General features: G+C 46.6%; 1 protein-coding gene across 1 annotated transcript in view; it reads left to right on the forward strand.

The window, feature by feature from the left end:
• Positions 1 to 17,142, forward strand: part of efnb1 (ephrin-B1) — a 79,237-nt gene that overhangs the window by 54,682 nt on the left and 7,413 nt on the right. The window contains 1 exon segment of the mRNA XM_079502224.1: positions 12,697 to 12,789. Within this exon segment, the coding sequence (XP_079358350.1) occupies positions 12,697 to 12,789 (93 nt within the window).

Here is a 17,142-nt window from a genome sequence, read left to right on the forward strand (position 1 = left end):
GTGTATTGTGTGTCTCTGTGCGCGCATTTTATTGTGTGTGGGTGTGTTGTGTGGTGTGTGGTGTGTGGTGTGTGTGTGTGTGTGTGTGTGCACATATGCGAGAGAAAGAGAGAGAGCACACACACATGCATGCGTGACAGCAGTTCTTGTCACCTAGGAGGACGTGTGTGTTCTGTGTTTGTGTGATCTTGTACAATAGTGTGTGGTGATGCGTGTGTTTGTGCTGAGAAGGAGCACAGAGGTTTGCCAGCATGCTGAGCTGGGAGATGGATGGAGAACGCTGTGGACCATTCAATGACACACACATGCACACGCACACACGCACACACACACACACACACACACGCACACGCTCGAAAGCCTGATTCATACTTAGTTGGGGGCCAGTGTCACTCACTGTCGACCTACAAGCTCACAGCGTGTCGCAGCGCACCGCATCGTGAGCTTGTAGATTGGCTGTTTTCGGTCCCACGCACAAGAAACTCTTAAGTCGGGTCTTAAATGATTCAAATGCTAAATGATGCAATGGTCCTTAATGGATGCCTATGCACTTGAATGCATGCACAGAAATGCACACACACACACACACACACACACACACACACACACACAGGGAGGTGCTGACAGGCTCTCTGCAGATGTTAAAACCTGACATAAGTAGCCTGGAAACTCTGGCCCAGCAGTACTTGTCATGGCAGACCATAATACTCCAGTCCTGACTTAGTAGTCTGCTGGGAACTGCTCTGTGCACGCACGCACGCACGCACGCACGCACGCACGCACGCACGCACGCACGCACACACGCACACACGCACACACGCACACACGTACAATACAGTCATTCACAATCATACAGACAGACAGACAGACCCCAACCACACACACACACACACACACACACAGAACCATACAGTACATCCATATATAGTACCATCTTTTTACGGATGACACTATTGTGTATTGTATTGCTGACTCTGCACAACCAAAGCGATGTAAATATAGAGTGGCGACAGCTCCGTTCACTCCAATGGACCGAATTTTTTTAATACGAATCTTTGGACCGTGCACGCAGCCTCGCAATAGTTTCCAAGCAGCAGAACAGACTGTTTGTTGATGCACTTATAAAAGCCAAGGCATTTATAGAATCAGATTGTTTATTAACTTCACATCTGAATCAATGTAACTGGAACTATCTGAGGTCTACGCGAGTCACTTCACAAAAGATGTTGGACTGGGCTGTCGCCACACTCTCTCTCCCACACACTCTTTCCATTGCACTGGACAACTTTGAGAACCTGCAACTTCCTTTCATGTGCGACAGGAAGCTCTTATTAATCTTAAACTGATATTTAAGGCAAATAAAACTAAATTCATGCTGTTTACTAGAGCCTGAATTATTGATTTTAATATCTTGCATACTGTATCCAGTGCAAATGGATCAAAACATCAAGAGAGTCACTGAATGCGTGAATATAAATATATTTGGCATCTGGCCTTGATGAAAATTTACATTTTAATACCATATAGAAAATCTTTTTAGAAAACTGGGACAAAAAAATTGTCTTCTTTTACGGAGACAGAACTGGCTTCCCTGTGATTAGTGGCGAAGTGATTGTGGAAGCAGTTCTCATATCAGGGTTGGATTATGGGGGTGTAATTTATAGCAACGCTGCTCTTTTCCATTCTTAAAGGCCGTGGAGGCAGTCTGTCATTGTGCCTCCGTCCTCAGATGTGTTTCTCACCATTGTATCCTCTGTGTGATGAGGCGGTTTGCTCTGCTCTGGCAAAAAAGGCGTAACAAACAACAACAATAAACAAAGCATCAGTGGAAAACGAGGCCCACCCTCAATGTATTCCTGAGAGCTAAATAAAGGTTGGATGGATGAATACACATAGGAGAAACACACACATAAAGGAACACACACGCACGCACGCACATACACACACACACAAACGCTGATATGCACAAAGAATCGCACACATGCTTCCTCCTCTTCGGAAAGATCACCTCCCACTACTACTCTTAGCCTGGCACTTCATCACCTCTACGCACGCACACACACACACACACACACACACACACACACACACACACACACACACACACACACACACTTCAGACGGATCAGGTCTCACCCCTCTCTCTCTCTTTCTTTCTATCTCTCTCTCTCTCTTGTCCTCTAAAATGAATCTCCCACTTCGTTTCCTGCCCTCCTCACCCCTTACTCCTCTTTCCATCCTTCCTCCCTCCCTCCCCCCTCCCCGTCCCTCCTCCCTCCCTCTACCCCCCTCCTGCTATCCCAGAATGCTCTCTGCTGGAGGATTTAGAGGAACCCTGTAATTTTGGTGGCGGAGAACTTCTTAAGTCCTCCCTGATCTCCCCACGCAGGCACTCACCATGTCTGTGTGTGTGTGTGTGTGTGTGCGCGTGCGTGTGCGCGCGGGCGTGTGGGCGCATGCGTGTGAGCGTGCGTGTGTGCGCACACGTCCATGCCCGCGTGTGTGTGAGTGTGTGCACACGCATGTGTGCGTTTGTGTGTGCGACTGTGCGTGTGTTGGCATTCTTTGTATTGCCCTCAAATCTGTGTATAGTTTTTACACCCATGATGTCTGTAATTGTGTCTCTGTGTGCACAGCAGAATCCCTACTGTTCATTTGTGTTACTGAGTTGACTGTGTAATAAGACACAGAGTCTAATAAGGGCATGGCTTCAGTCTGTATAGCTGTGGAGAGCAAGTTACTATGTGGGCACTTTGTGAGCCAAGCGTTCACTTCACACTTCACATGTGGGCACTGTTCACACTGGCGTCCCAAAACCAGATTTTTGGCCTATCCAGATTGGAATCAGATTGGCTGAACAGCAACAAAGAAAAATACACAAACGTAAAATCGGATCGTTGCGAATCAGATTTGAGCCGCATTCCATTCCTAGGTGGTTTGAAATATGATTCAAACCTGATGTCTAAAATATGCTTCTAAGTCTGGACACTGAAGCCTGAGTTATACTTTGTTTTAATTTAGGCATTTAGCAGACGCTCTAAATCCGGAGCAATTTACAGTAAGCAAGCTAAACACATACATGATTCAAATACAATAGAGACAGTGTTGTGCCTCCCAGAAACCTAGCATCAGTCTCTAAACCGTAAAATATCAGAAAATAAATAATCTGTACATTGAAATCATACAAAGTATAGGATGCCAGGTCAACATGGGGTCCGGGCCACAGGCGTGGTGGTCCGGGCCACAGGCGTGGTGGTCCAGGCACCCTAGGCTGCAATGCCAACCAGACAGTGTGTCGCGGGTTCCAATCCCGATCCCGTCAACCTTCGCTGCATGTCACTCCCCCACAAGACTGCATGATGGTATCTAGGCCTGCTGTGATGTTATGTCGTTACCACAGCAACCAATGCAGATATTTCAAGCTCAGAAGAACAACCTCGAAATGTCATTTGGAAGCATTTCTTCAGTCTTACAGTAGTGGGCGAATTGCTTTCCTTCATTCTGTTAAATTGGGCGACAGTGATAATGTATTTATGTCCTTAAAGATGCCACACATGAGCATATGATGCGCCAACGTGCTAATGTGAGCATTGTGTGCTAGCGCTGATACCGTTGCCTATGGAGCATGGCCTTGTGGTTAGCTGTATATGCACATGACAGTGTGAGCCCAGATGTGTGATTGGTCTACTTTTGTGGGGACAGAGATACAGAGATAAATATATACGTACAAAGCCTGAGTCAGACAGCTGTTCCATTCTGTTCCATTGCTGTAAGAAATGGGCCCATAAGGGTCATAATTAAATTAACACTGAGAATTGTGTGTGTGTGTGTGTGTGTGTGTGTGTGTGTGTGTGTGTGTGTGTGTGTGTGTGTGTGTGTGTGTGTGTGTGTGTGTGTGTGTGTGTGTGTGTGTGTGTGTGTGTGTGTGTGTGTGTGTGTGTGTGTGTGTGTGTGTGTGTGTGTGTGTGTGTGTGTGTGTAGTTCATTCTCCTTGTATAAACCTAGCTGTTTCTCTTCCTTCACACCCACCACGGGTGTGTGTGTGAGTGAGTAATATGAACGTGTAATTGACAGACAGCAGAGGAATGGCCCTCTGGCTGCATAGCGAGGCAGGAAACTTTCGGCAACAGTTGTGTGTGACTGTGAAGTGCTCCGGTAACTGGCTAACACCTTGACGCTAATGCGCCTACACGCCCTCCACACCTGCACACTGCTGGCGCCTGGCAACAGGCCGTACACAGCCGGCCAGCCCGCCTCGCTTCCACCTCGCTAGACACGCCGCCGCAACATGGCCATGTCGGGAACTCTGGAATGTAAAAAAAAATAAAACAGTTCTGTCTCCCAGAGTCCCAGCACGATGATGCACTATACTCTTTTCTGTAACCAAATTTCAATCGGGGGAATTGAAAATGTGTAACGTGAAAAATTCTCATTACGCATGCTATGGATATAATGTGACTTTATTTTAAATTATACGTCACGTCGCATTACCGGGGAAATGAGAAAGCCGGAGGGGGGCGGCGGCGGGGGTCGGGGGCTGAGTAAAACGTCAGAAAGCGAAGCACGGCTAATTCATCTGAAATGATATGAAAAGTCTGAATGAATGTTCCTGCGAGAGGGCGAGGTGCCAGAACCACGGAGCAGCAGGCAACGTGGGAGAGACACAGAGAACCAGAGGTTGGAGGTTGATTACAGATTTCCATTTCTATTTGTGGGACAAAGAAACAGAGGCCCTGATGGGCTGGGACATCTATTTAGATCCATTTCATTCTGCTATAATCAGGTTTTAGCCCTGGCCTAATACTGTGGATTAGGAAAGGTTCAAAGTGCAAACATCCAGAGATCCACTGCATTATTCCAGTCTGCCAACCTCACTCTGCAAGTTTGTCTGCCTCTTGCGGCGTGCACGGCTGTGTGTGTGTGTATGTGTGCATGCACATGGGTGCGCATGTGCACGTGCATGCATGCCAGGCTGTTAAGGAGGGTTTTTATCTTTGGAATCGGGCCCGTGAACATAATCTGGCTCCCTTGGTGTTCGTTCATGGGTGAAATATTTTGTACAAATGGGCTCTGTTCTCTACCAACCTCTCTCTACCAACCTCTCTCTACTCCATTTCACTAATGTAAACACACAAAAAAAAACTCCAGATAGGACCATGGGTGCTATGAGAACACCTATTTCCGTCGCAACGCTCTATTTGATATTTTGATATATATACACACACACACACACACACACACACACACACACACACACTCGCCACGATAGGGTTTAGCTCTCTATTTGGTTTGGACTCAAATGGATGAAAACAGCCTCCCGGTGCTTGCTGTGTCTCACACTGTCACACACACGCGCGCACACACACACACACACACACACACACACACACACACACACACACACACACACACACACACACACACACACACACACACACGTGATATGAGGCGAGTGATCAGATTCAAGGCAGACATGATTTCCGGTGGTTCTTTGGGCAGGCCTGTATCTGTACAGTGCTGGTCTCCTCTGAGTGGAAGTGTAAATGTGTTTGGGGGGGGGGGGGGAGGGGGGAAGAGCCAATGAGTGTCACCTCTCATCCAGTTTCTCATTAGACAACCTGCTCTGTCTGTCACGAGGGCTATATCTATCCTCCCGCTTGGTGCTGCGGGGCAGCCGTGCACACACACACACACACACACACACACACACAGTACACGCTTGTGTGTGCGTGTGTGTACGTACGTATGTATCTATCTATCTAGCTATCTATCTATATAGCTATATATATTTATATATATATATATTTACAATATCCCCCCCACCTACCCCAGGCTGGTCAGGAATAATAAGCGGCGGATGATTCATGATGGAGATGTGGAATGTATTCAGCGGCACCACCTGAGTGACCTCATTTAGTAGACCTGAGAATAAATATAGACCACCGCCTTCGCCCGTCCGCCCCCACCACCCCCCCCTCACCCTCACCCCCACCCAGCTCGTCTCGCCTCCACCAGTCAGCAGCGCATCCTTCACACCTCTCCTCCACTCCTCTCCTCTCCTCTCCTGTGGGCTCCACTTCTCTCCTCACCCTGTCTCCTCTCCTTGTTTCTGTCTTCTCCCCTCCGAGCCTCCCCTCTCCTCTATTCTCTCCTCTCCTCTCTTGTCTATTTTCTCCTCTCCTCTACCCCACAACCCCGCAGCAGCACATAGGGGAACAGTCTATCCATTCTTCCCCCAAAGACATGATCGTCCTTGTGTGTCTGTCCGCACGCACGCACGCACGCACGCACGCACGCACGCACGCACGCACGCACGCACGCACGCACGCACGCGCACGCACGCACGCACGCACGCACGCACGCACGCACACACACACACACACACACACACACACACACACACACACACACACACTGTATACTTATATATTATATATTATAATATAATATAATATATACGTATGTACTGTGGGTGTGTGTGTGGGGGGAGGGGGGGGGGGGGGGGGTTTGCATATAATGTGTGTGTATGCATGCTGAGTGTTTGTGGTAGCAGTGTGCGTGCAGTATTGGCCGGTGGAGCCCGGTCCGTGGGCCAAGTCTCTCTCCTGTAAGTCTCTCTGTTGGCCGATACGTTTCTGCTGTAGATATTTCCCAACATCAACATTTGGCACCTGGTTCCTCTTATGACTTCAGCAGCTGTAGATCTTTTGTTCTCCCACCAGTCACTCTGCGGCCAACGATCCACACCCACAAAGGAGGTCTTAAATCACAGCAGAACCAGCTTTGGAACGGACTCTTATTTAAAAAAATAAAAAAATAAAAAATAACCCACAGAAAGAAGAAGGGAGAAAAGAAACAGCCCAGCCGCATTCCTCTGTGCAGTGACCAGCTATTCCAGCATTCTGGGGCATTAGTAATGCGGGACTCGCCCAAGCTGTTTGTTCAGATAAACCATTAGCATCGGACGCTGTGTGTTTCTTTGTTCTTCGTTCTGGTCCGCTCCTTTCTTTATCCCCCTGTGTGTTTTTATCTCAATGGAGACACGCAGAAAGACCCAATTCCCCTGTTTCCTCTTTCCAGAACACCCCACACACACACACACACACACACACACAGACACACACATACACAGACATACGCACTCACACATACGCGTGACTGACGGCCTTTTAATATCTGGAAATCCAGATTTGGATTAACGTCAGCATAGAGAGATGAAAAAAAGAGACGGTAGAAAGAGGGTTAGGGATAGAGAGAAAATGGGGGTTGAGAGAATGGAGACGGTAAGAGAGTGAGAGAGAGGGATAGAGGCTTTTAGATTAAAAAGAAAAGAGAAACAAAATCTGAGTTCAATGTCCTTGTCGCTGGATTTTAGCAACATGGCCGGCCATCAGTGTTTCCGCAGTGATCTCTGACACTTATATAAACGCTTGCGTTACCATTCAGGGGATGAAGCCCACAGAGCAGACCAGTAAAAACATATTGTACAGCACTTAGTGGTCTGCACGCGTTGTTTCAGGAATCACACTACATCTAGTAATGCTCTCAACAGTCCGTTGTTGCTGTGCTCGCCATACATCTTGAATAGTGCTCAGAACCATGGATCTGCCTCGGAATAACACGTTTAAGGAAATGTGGTTAACGTTGGACACGGCTAATCGGCTTGTGAACTGCCAGCGGGGCCGCTGGGGCTCTGAAATATTTGACATTTTAAATGATTTGAATACAAACAGCGTATAAAGTTGATCGTCTGTATATAAATCCTCACTTTGCTCGCCTAAAGTGAAGCCTTGAAGGAATCACTTATCATCACGCCACATCGCGATGCGAGGCCTGCTCACTCAGCCTGAAGGAAGAGTTAATTTAGACGACGGAGGAGAGGTTAACGGTGAGAAGATTTACTCTCCCGGAGTGGATATAAAATTCAGAGCATGACGCTTCCTCTTACTCAGATTATTCAAGCGCCTTTGAGCTTGATCTTCAAAGGGCTCATTTTTGTATAACCTTGCCCTGGAAGTTTAAAAAAGGCAGAGGAGCAGGAGAAATTGGGTGGAAAATGGCAAGAGGAGGTTATATCGGTGTCGGAGGTGACTGGAGCCGTTTCAGGCTAAAAGACGCTTAGCCACTGTCTGGATGTAGACCCCTGGTTCACCTCGGAGGCTCTGTAAATGTCCTCTTCAAAAGAGAGACATGCTCGCACAGCCACGCAGAGTTTCCATCAAACATGAGGCTTACTAAAGGAATGCACCCACTGTCAGATGTGTGCATGTTTAGTCAATTTGTGAGATGAACATTTTAATTACTTGCAACACTGGCTGAGAATACACAATGTTTCCGTCTCCTCCTTAAACGCTGCAACTCATAAGCCTGTCTGGGTCTGGGAGGTAGTCCAGTTCACTGTCATACGTTTACATTGAACCTGCAGGTATAGCCGCTAGGTGTATAAGAGAACCTGTTCATTCAGAATGACTCAGAGTCTATGATGCTAATATGGTGTATAGTGCAAAGAAATAAAATATTCCCACATAATAGATTCTAATCATTAGAATCTATTGGCTGTATCTGCCTCATGTGGATGTGATTCCAAGTGACAGCGCTAGCGTTAAGAGCTAACAGACGTACCGAGTAGTGGCCGTTTCCCAGACAACCTACAGTCAACCTACTACCAAACTAGCCACCCAAGGCGTGACTATGTCATGGCTTGTTATTTAAAATGGTAGATACTGTACAGTGTACATAGCTGCAGTCTGATATAGATGGCCAGTTTCGGTCTTGAATAATTCCCAACTTTGGCCGTTCATAAAAACACTTTTTTTTGGTAGCTTTTCAACAAATTGCAGTGGATTCAATTTCAGGATACCAATTGTGTTGTCACATTACATATACAGACTTTTAAAAGTCTTATTTTTAAGTTAAAGTTGTCACAATTAAGTTCAGTTGTGCCTGGAAAAACATAGTTCAGGCAAGCGTTCTCAAACACCATCATGAAGTAGTGTGATCGGAACTACAGATCATGACCTGTCATGATCTGACCTCTCAAGCATCATTCTTTGTTGGATCTTCTCAATTGCACCATCACAGTCACATTATTCGGTAGGTCACCAATCTCACTGTTACAGTGGAATATTGTTTCAGGCTGTTTCAGACTGCAGCCAACATTCTGAAAATATTTTTGTTTTGTGCCTTTTTCAGCAGCCACAAGGTTGCTCTACCAAGCTATCCATTATCCAACCCAGTTTGACAATGTCCTTGCAGTGTCGTGCAAAAACAAAACACTACTTTCATTTTAGTTTGTTGACAAATGCAATCCTGGTGTAACATGTTATATTGACCTTGGAGGTGATTTTAACTTGCAATTTATATATATATAAAAAAACTGTACAGTAACAAGTATTGTTCGTGAGAGGGATCCATTGTGGCTGGATAGACATGGATTCACTAGCATCACTTGAGCACTGTCCATATAATGTAATGTATTCACAGTGATAAAACATTAATTACGGTAGAAGGCTGTGATCAATAAGGATACCTAATGAGAGTTTGAATTTCCATTTGTAATTGTAGCAGTAGTTTAACAATAAATAATAATGCATTGATGTCCTGGGCTTATTTTAAAGCTACTTGTAATAGTCAACAGTTTTTCCCCCACTGCCTACTAAAAAGTAGGCTAATCATCATATGTCCAGTCCAGTTTCATATAAAATCTGTTATTTGGCATTCAATGAGATGTTTTCTAAATTATATGGTGGGACCAGAATTTTTCGGATGAGGGCGGGCGGGCGGCGCTGGCCTACAAATGGTTGAGAACTACTGATCCATGGGAGTTACTCTCCATAGTCCAATTCATTGTGTAATGCCTGCGCTCAATAACTGCAGCTGACAGTGGAGTGTTGTATTGTAGGTAGAAAATACACCCAAAAATACAAACGGTTTTCCAGACCTTTTATGACAGGACGGAGGTTTATACCGCCGATGATTTATGTTTCTATGTGAAGGAAACTACACAAGGTTTTTATTAAAACACGTTTTTTTAATGTGTTGTGACAGTGGTCTGTTCCTGTCTGGGTGGTAGTCTAAGGCTAAGCGCTTGAGCAGGGTGTTAAATCCCCAAGTATATAACGCTCTTATTTACACAATACGATACTCCTGACAAATAAACGTAATTACACCATTTTTAAAATGCTTTTTTATGTCTTTATCTAAAGTACTTTGTGCCCTTGTGTGGAAGAGAGAATGGATAAATGGTAAATGGTGCATTTATATAGTGCTTTTATCCAAAGTGCTTTACATAGATTGTGCATTACATTCACCCAGTCACACACACATTGATACACCGATGGTGGAGGAAACCATGCAAGGCACCAGCCTGCACATCCGGAGCAATTAGGGGTTCAGCGTCTTGCTCAGGGACACTTCGACACTAACTCTGGTGGAGCCCGGGATCAAACCTCACGGTTCGCATCCAGCCACTCTCCCCCTGATCCACTGCCGCCCCTGCATTTCCTCTAGAATTTGTTTCGCTGACAATCTCTGTTGCCTTCGATTTCCTGCTTCTGCAGCACAGAGAGGACAGAGAGCACTTGCATTGACAGACTTATCATGTATTGGTCGATAAAGACCTGGAGATAAGCTTGACAAACAGTCGAGTAGTATTCCTTTAAGTGAGGTTTGGTCACATTTGAGTGCGTCATGCTAACATTGAGACGCCGGTCTTTGTCCGGTACACCACAGGGCTCTTTCTGGTCCTCATGTGTCTCCACGTTGAGGCTCAGGGTGGGAATGGCCTCAGGGATGGGCTCCCAGAGTGATGCCATATGATGTCATGATGATACTGAAGCCATGACATGTAATTCTGTGGTTTTCTCAGCGTTTTATGAAACCAAGTGTGGCTATTTGATATACTGCAGTTGATCGTTTTGTTTTCTTTCTTTGGACTGCAGCAAAAAAAAAGAAAAAAGTCTGTTAGGATCATCCCGCGAGGCGGTACAACGCATGAATTAATTATAATCTTTGAGTCAAGTAAGCCAAAAAAACCTACCAGCAGAAACTCCCGGCCTTATCTGTTATCTCGCCGGAGGAGGGGAGGCGGTTGCTGTTGTTTTGTCACGCCCGAGAGCGTGGCTTTTGAGGAGAACATGACCGCATCAACTTCATTTACAGACGTTTAAAACGTTGATACAAATGTTGATGCTCGGCTACAAGACACGGCAGGGACAAGTCTCACAACACTACTCCTGCTAACAGTGTTTGGAGTATGCCCTACACTCAAAAGTCCTCAGTCTCCATTAAACTCTCCAGACTGCACGAAATTGAATCAAAAAATGGACAACCGACCCATTTATAACTTGGGTGCATTTGGTTCCGTTTGCACACGGCCAGAGTCAAAGGAACGCTCCGGGTTTTTAGAGTGTAGAGTCTGTCTGTCTTTATTGTGTCATCGTTAGATAAGCATCCTCTCCGGAGCTTATCTCCACATAATGAGGGTGTCATCTGAAGCATGATGGTCATTGAGTTAAGAGGGGGGGGAGGGGCCCCGGCCGGCCACAGATAGAGATCAGATAATAAAAAAAGGAAAAACAAATGACGGGAGCAGGGGAAAGAATTAGAGAAAAAGAAAATGAAGGGACAGACGATGAGGGATAATGAAAGGAAGAGAGACAAAGGGTTTTGGACGGAAGGGAGATGTTGGAACAGCAGACTAAGCAGAGATGGAGATCATTTGGGGAATTCCGAAATTAGAGCTGCCATCGGTGGCCACATGCACGTGCCGCACGCGCACATACACACATGCACTTGCTCTGTCACATACATTCGCTCGCTCTCTCTTTCTCTCTCTCTCTCTCTCTCTCTCTCTCTCTCACACACACGTGCATTGTGCACTGCTTTGTACTTCCCGGCTGTGTGTGTGTTAAGGTCACAGTCACGCCCCCACCCCCCCCCCCCCCCCCCCACAGGTCATTATGCTAGACCCTAAAATAGACGGCCAATCACATCCCAGCTCTGTGCAAGGTGAACATGACAGCACAAACAGCCTCTGGGCTCACACTCCTTCAGGTCACAGTACAGCGTGCACTGACACACGCACGCACGCAACACGCACACTTACACAGAAACACATCCCCGCAATTACCTTTCGATTTCACTCACACTCACACACACAAACACACACACTAACTCAAGACTAGCACAAACACACATAAAATCATATACGTGTACGAGTGAAGCATTAGCTATCAGCACTACCAGGCAGTAATGACACATGTGGCTCTTGGGGAGTAAGCTGCTCCAGGACTTGGCAAGCAGCTGAATCTGCCTGGCATGTCTCACTGCTAAAGTATGCGCGTGTGTGTGTGTGCGCACACACACACACACACACACACACAGAGAGAGCTCGGTCCATGTTCATTGCTGTAGTTCGCCCATTTGCCTGGACTTTACGGTGTTAATGAGAGATGGTGTTGATTGAGGGTGAGAACACCTAATCACTGGAACAGCTAATCAGTGTACTGTCGTAAATATTGATCAAGCCTGTTCATTTATAGACGTGCTCATTAACCACGTGTCCTTCTTCTCTCCCTCCTCTTCCTCCTCCTCCTCTGCTTTCCCGTTTCTGTCTCTTTCTCTCTCTCCCTATCCCCCCCACCCCCCTCCCTATTGTCTCTCTCTGCTCTCCTCCTGTCCTCTTGTCCCCTGCAGCTACGTCCAACGGTACGGCAGAGGGGCTGGAGAACCGCGAGGGGGGCGTGTGCAGGAGCCGAGCCATGAAAGTCATCATGAAAGTCGGACAAGGTAAAATGGGAGCTCACCTTGCATGTCTCCCCCACGCAGGACGGCACCGTGTGCTCCTGCCTTAGAGCCATATTTCACTTTGCTGTGTTCACGCCTTTTCATTTTTCATTCCCCCCGCTGGGACTTTGGGCAGCCGTCAACCTTCCAACAATGCCTGCTCGCCCTCTGTTACATAGCATTGGGTCTTATATCATCAGAGGAACTCTGGTAATGCACTTTAATGGGAAATGTTTCCTGAAACCAGGAAGTCCTGTAATACAATAGTCCTGTAATACAATACAATGCACCACAGTTGGCGCATTGTATTTTAAATGATTGACATTTGCAAAAAATATAGTCGACTTAAATGCAAATGAACTTATCTGGCTGATAAATAATAACATAAAAATGTTCATAAAAATGTTGAATTATCCACTTTGGCTGGTAGAGTAGGGGGGGGGGGGGGGGTCAGTCACCAAAGGCAGAACAGCAGTTACTGACCAAGAAAAAGCACTGTAAGTAGGCCTACAGCAGGGTAAAGCAGACATCACACTCAAAGACAGAAGAAGTAGGTCGGGAGTGGGTTATTGTCGGTATCAGCCGGTAACACGTGGGAGTCTATCCCCGTTACAATGCGCTAGACCCCTGGGAGATGGATTGCTGAGGTGGAGCGCCACACCTACCATCAGCTCCCAGTACTTCCCGCACGACTTGCTGCACCAAGCTGTGCTACTCATTTGCTGAGTTGGCGGTGCCCGGGATCGAACCCATGAACTTGTGGTCCAAAGGCCAGAGCTCTACCGACTGAGCTACCCGGACAAAGACAAAGAAAGAAAGACAAAGAAAAATCATCAGTAATGGAGAAAATATACAACATACAGTACAACACTAAACAGTTCCCAAAAAGTGAAATACTATTAATGTAATTAAATATTACTGCGGTTACTACTATGTTTGAGAATGTGGACGAGTTTGTTATATCGCTCCAAATCATGAACACGTTTTCATGTACAAACAAAGTGCAGAAACGGAGTGATTGAATGCTTTCTCCTCTTCCTGGATTCTTCAAAGGCAGCGTAATGCGAGTCAGAGCCTGCAACACCCGAATCCCGTAATCAACCAGCATGTGTTGCTTAGCATGAGCATCACCCATGCTGTGTTATAAGGGTGCTGCGTTGGTGCAGGGCATCCAAAGAATCACGCTGGTGAACATGTGGGCTGTGTTTGGATATCCTTGGACACAACATTTGGTTTGCATCACCCCGCTTCACTTTTTTCGACAATGTTTTATCACGTCCGAAGACACCCATATCCTGATTATGACAGCGCACAGTACACAGATGTGTTACACTCTAAACATTCCCCATGCGCCCTGTGTGGTTGTTTTGAGTGGGGCGGGGACGCTATAATGGTGCTGCAAAGCGCCGTCTGAGAGCGAGCAACATCTGTCCGCCATGGCGGTCTGAACTCCGGCGGTCTGAACTGCAGCGGTTATATAAAAAAAAGCAGGAACTGACACGTCCAGAGAGGGCGGGTGGAGAGCAGTAATCTGCTGAGGAATAGGCTGTGTGTGTGCGCGCGCGCGTACATGTGTGTGTATATGCGTGTACGCTTCTTATTGTTTATTAAGGATCCCCATTAGTCTACACCGTAGTGGACATAATACAAATCATATAAAATGCAATACAGCATGTTCAATGCTAGTGAATAAAACATAACATTTGGGATTTAGGTGCGTGCGGCTTGCCGTGCGCACGTGCGCGTGTGTGTGCGTGTGTGTGTGTGTGTGTGTGCACGTCTGCGTGTGTGTGAGTTTGTTGGCCAGCAGTGTGACAGCACTGAAGTCCAACACTCTGCTGGACAGTGGAGAAGCTAACAAGCTGCTGATGCAGGCGGGTGTTGGAGGCAGAACGATTTCAGCTGCATGAACTGTCTGGGAAAAATGCAAAGCCTTACGGAAAACAAATGTCAAGATATAACAAAATGGCCCCCCAATTTTCTTTTTTCCCCCCTTTTTTACAGAAACTACATATGGGGAAATAGGGGAACTATGCTTCCTAGGTTGTTATTATTATATAGGGTGAGTTCTATATTTTAGGCCAATTTTTACATATTCAAGTTACTATACTGTCCATATACAGTACTGTATGCACCCACGCACGCACGCACACACGCACGCACAGTCGCACACACAGTCGCACACACAGTCGCACACACACACACACACACACACACACACACACACACACACACACACACACACACACACAGTATAATATTATTTTAATTTCTGTATGGGACGCCATAACTGAACTGATAGCCTGTGCCATATTAGTTTAGCTCAATTTATTTGAGATTCCACACCATGGGCACATGAAATAGGACTGTGTGGGCTGTCATGCAGCCTATTAGTCAGTAATTACTCACTCTGGCTGAAGTCGAGGGCAACTGTCGGGCAAAATCGTTCAAATTCTCACCTCACTGGAGTGTGTTTCTGTGGCCACGAGCTGCTCCTCAGCTCCACCAGAGCCTGAACTCGTTTTCCAAACCGGTCTGTGAGACTAGCTGTCACTCACAACCAGTGTGCTCTTCTTACCTTGTTAGGAGAGATGCTGTTGGCTAGTTTCTGTGACTTTTGAAAAACTGTCTTTCCGCATCATGCTGATATTTAGTTGCCGTCGGGCGGAAACATTGCATCTGCATTTTTCAACTTTTCATGTTTTTTTGTTGTTGTTGTTGTTTTACGTTTATTTATTAATGCCCTACTTTGTCATCATGCAAAGGTATTTAACCAATGAAAGGAATTAAACAAGTGTGTGTTGACTATATAGTAACTACACTGGATCCACTGGAACACAGGTTGTTTTTTCCTGAAGTAACGGTTTTGGACATACAAGGTTTCTCTCTAGACAGTGTCAATTTGATATTTCCACTGCAGTGTCCATTTGCTTTTTAGAAAAGGGCATGTGATGTTAGGCTCCAGAGAAAGAGCCTCATCGGTGCATTTCACTGACGGGACTATTGTTCCCACAAAATGGTGGAAAGCATCTTTCTCAAGAAAGGTCTAGTGGCGATATGATGAGGCTGACATGCACCCACGACATGTGGCCACATGGGGCGTTGTTTCTCACCTCTGTGATATACAGTAAAGTCAATATAACCAACGTTTTTATTGGGAATCTTTCGGAGGAGTGGTAGGATGTGGTTGGTATGTCTGTTGGAACAATACAGAACCCCCCCCCCCACAATTCCCCTTCCCCTATTTGGCACCGACCCCAGATGCTATCATGTTGAAGACACAGACACACACACACGCACGCACGCACACACACAGACACACACACACACACGTCACGCACACACTCACTCTCACACGACTGCCTCAGGCTCTGCAGTTGGCTGCTAGCGCATTCCCCCTGGTAGCCAAGATTTGCTGATAGCACATATGAAATGAGGTTTTCCCTCCATATATTCCTGTGTATACTCGGGTCTATGCAAATAGCTTGGTGACTCATGCTAATGTGCAGAACAATCATGGTGTGCCCATTCCTTCACACTGGCGTTATTTGGAGCTATCCCGCGGCCGGGCCGCCGCAACGCCAACACGCTACACCCGCAGGCCTCCGTCACTTCGCATCGCCCTGTACGGATGCACAGACATGCAAGGCTGTTTTAAGAGCCTGTGTTCTTGTCTTGTGTTCTCACGCTGGAAGTGAAGGAGAGAGGAACAGACTCAGTGGAAGTGAAGGAGAGAGGAACAGACTCAGTGGAAGTGAAGGAGAGAGGAACAGACTCAGTGGAAGTGAAGGAGAGAGGAACAGACTCAGTGGAAGTGAAGGAGAGAGGAACAGACTCAGTGGAAGTGAAGGAGAGAGGAACAGACTCAGTGGAAGTGAAGGAGAGAGGAACAGACTCAGTGGAAGTGAAGGAGAGAGGAACAGACTCAGTGGAAGTGAAGGAGAGAGGAACAGACTCAGTGGAAGTGAAGGAGAGAGGAACAGACTCAGTGGAAGTGAAGGAGAGAGGAACAGACTCAGTGGAAGTGAAGGAGAGAGGAACAGACTCAGTGGAAGTGAAGGAGAGAGGAACAGACTCAGTGGAAGGGAACAACTGCGGGGGGTAAAACCATGTTCTCTTCATCTGTGTTCGCTCTGCTCTGCATGTCTGCTTCACCACATCATTGTCACTGTGCTCATTAGAAATATGTTGACTCACCCACTCACGCATATCCTCTCTCTCCCTCCCTCTCCCTCTATTCTACTTCTTCTCTATCAATCTGTCTATCCTTTCCTCTTCTTTCTCAATCTCTCTCTCTCTCTCTGTCTGTCTCTCTCTCCCTCTCTCTCTCTCTCTCTCTCTCTCTCTCTCTCTCTC

This window comes from Electrona antarctica (assembly GCF_951216825.1).
Source record: "Electrona antarctica genome assembly, chromosome: 1".
Taxonomy (NCBI): Eukaryota; Metazoa; Chordata; class Actinopteri; order Myctophiformes; family Myctophidae; genus Electrona; species Electrona antarctica.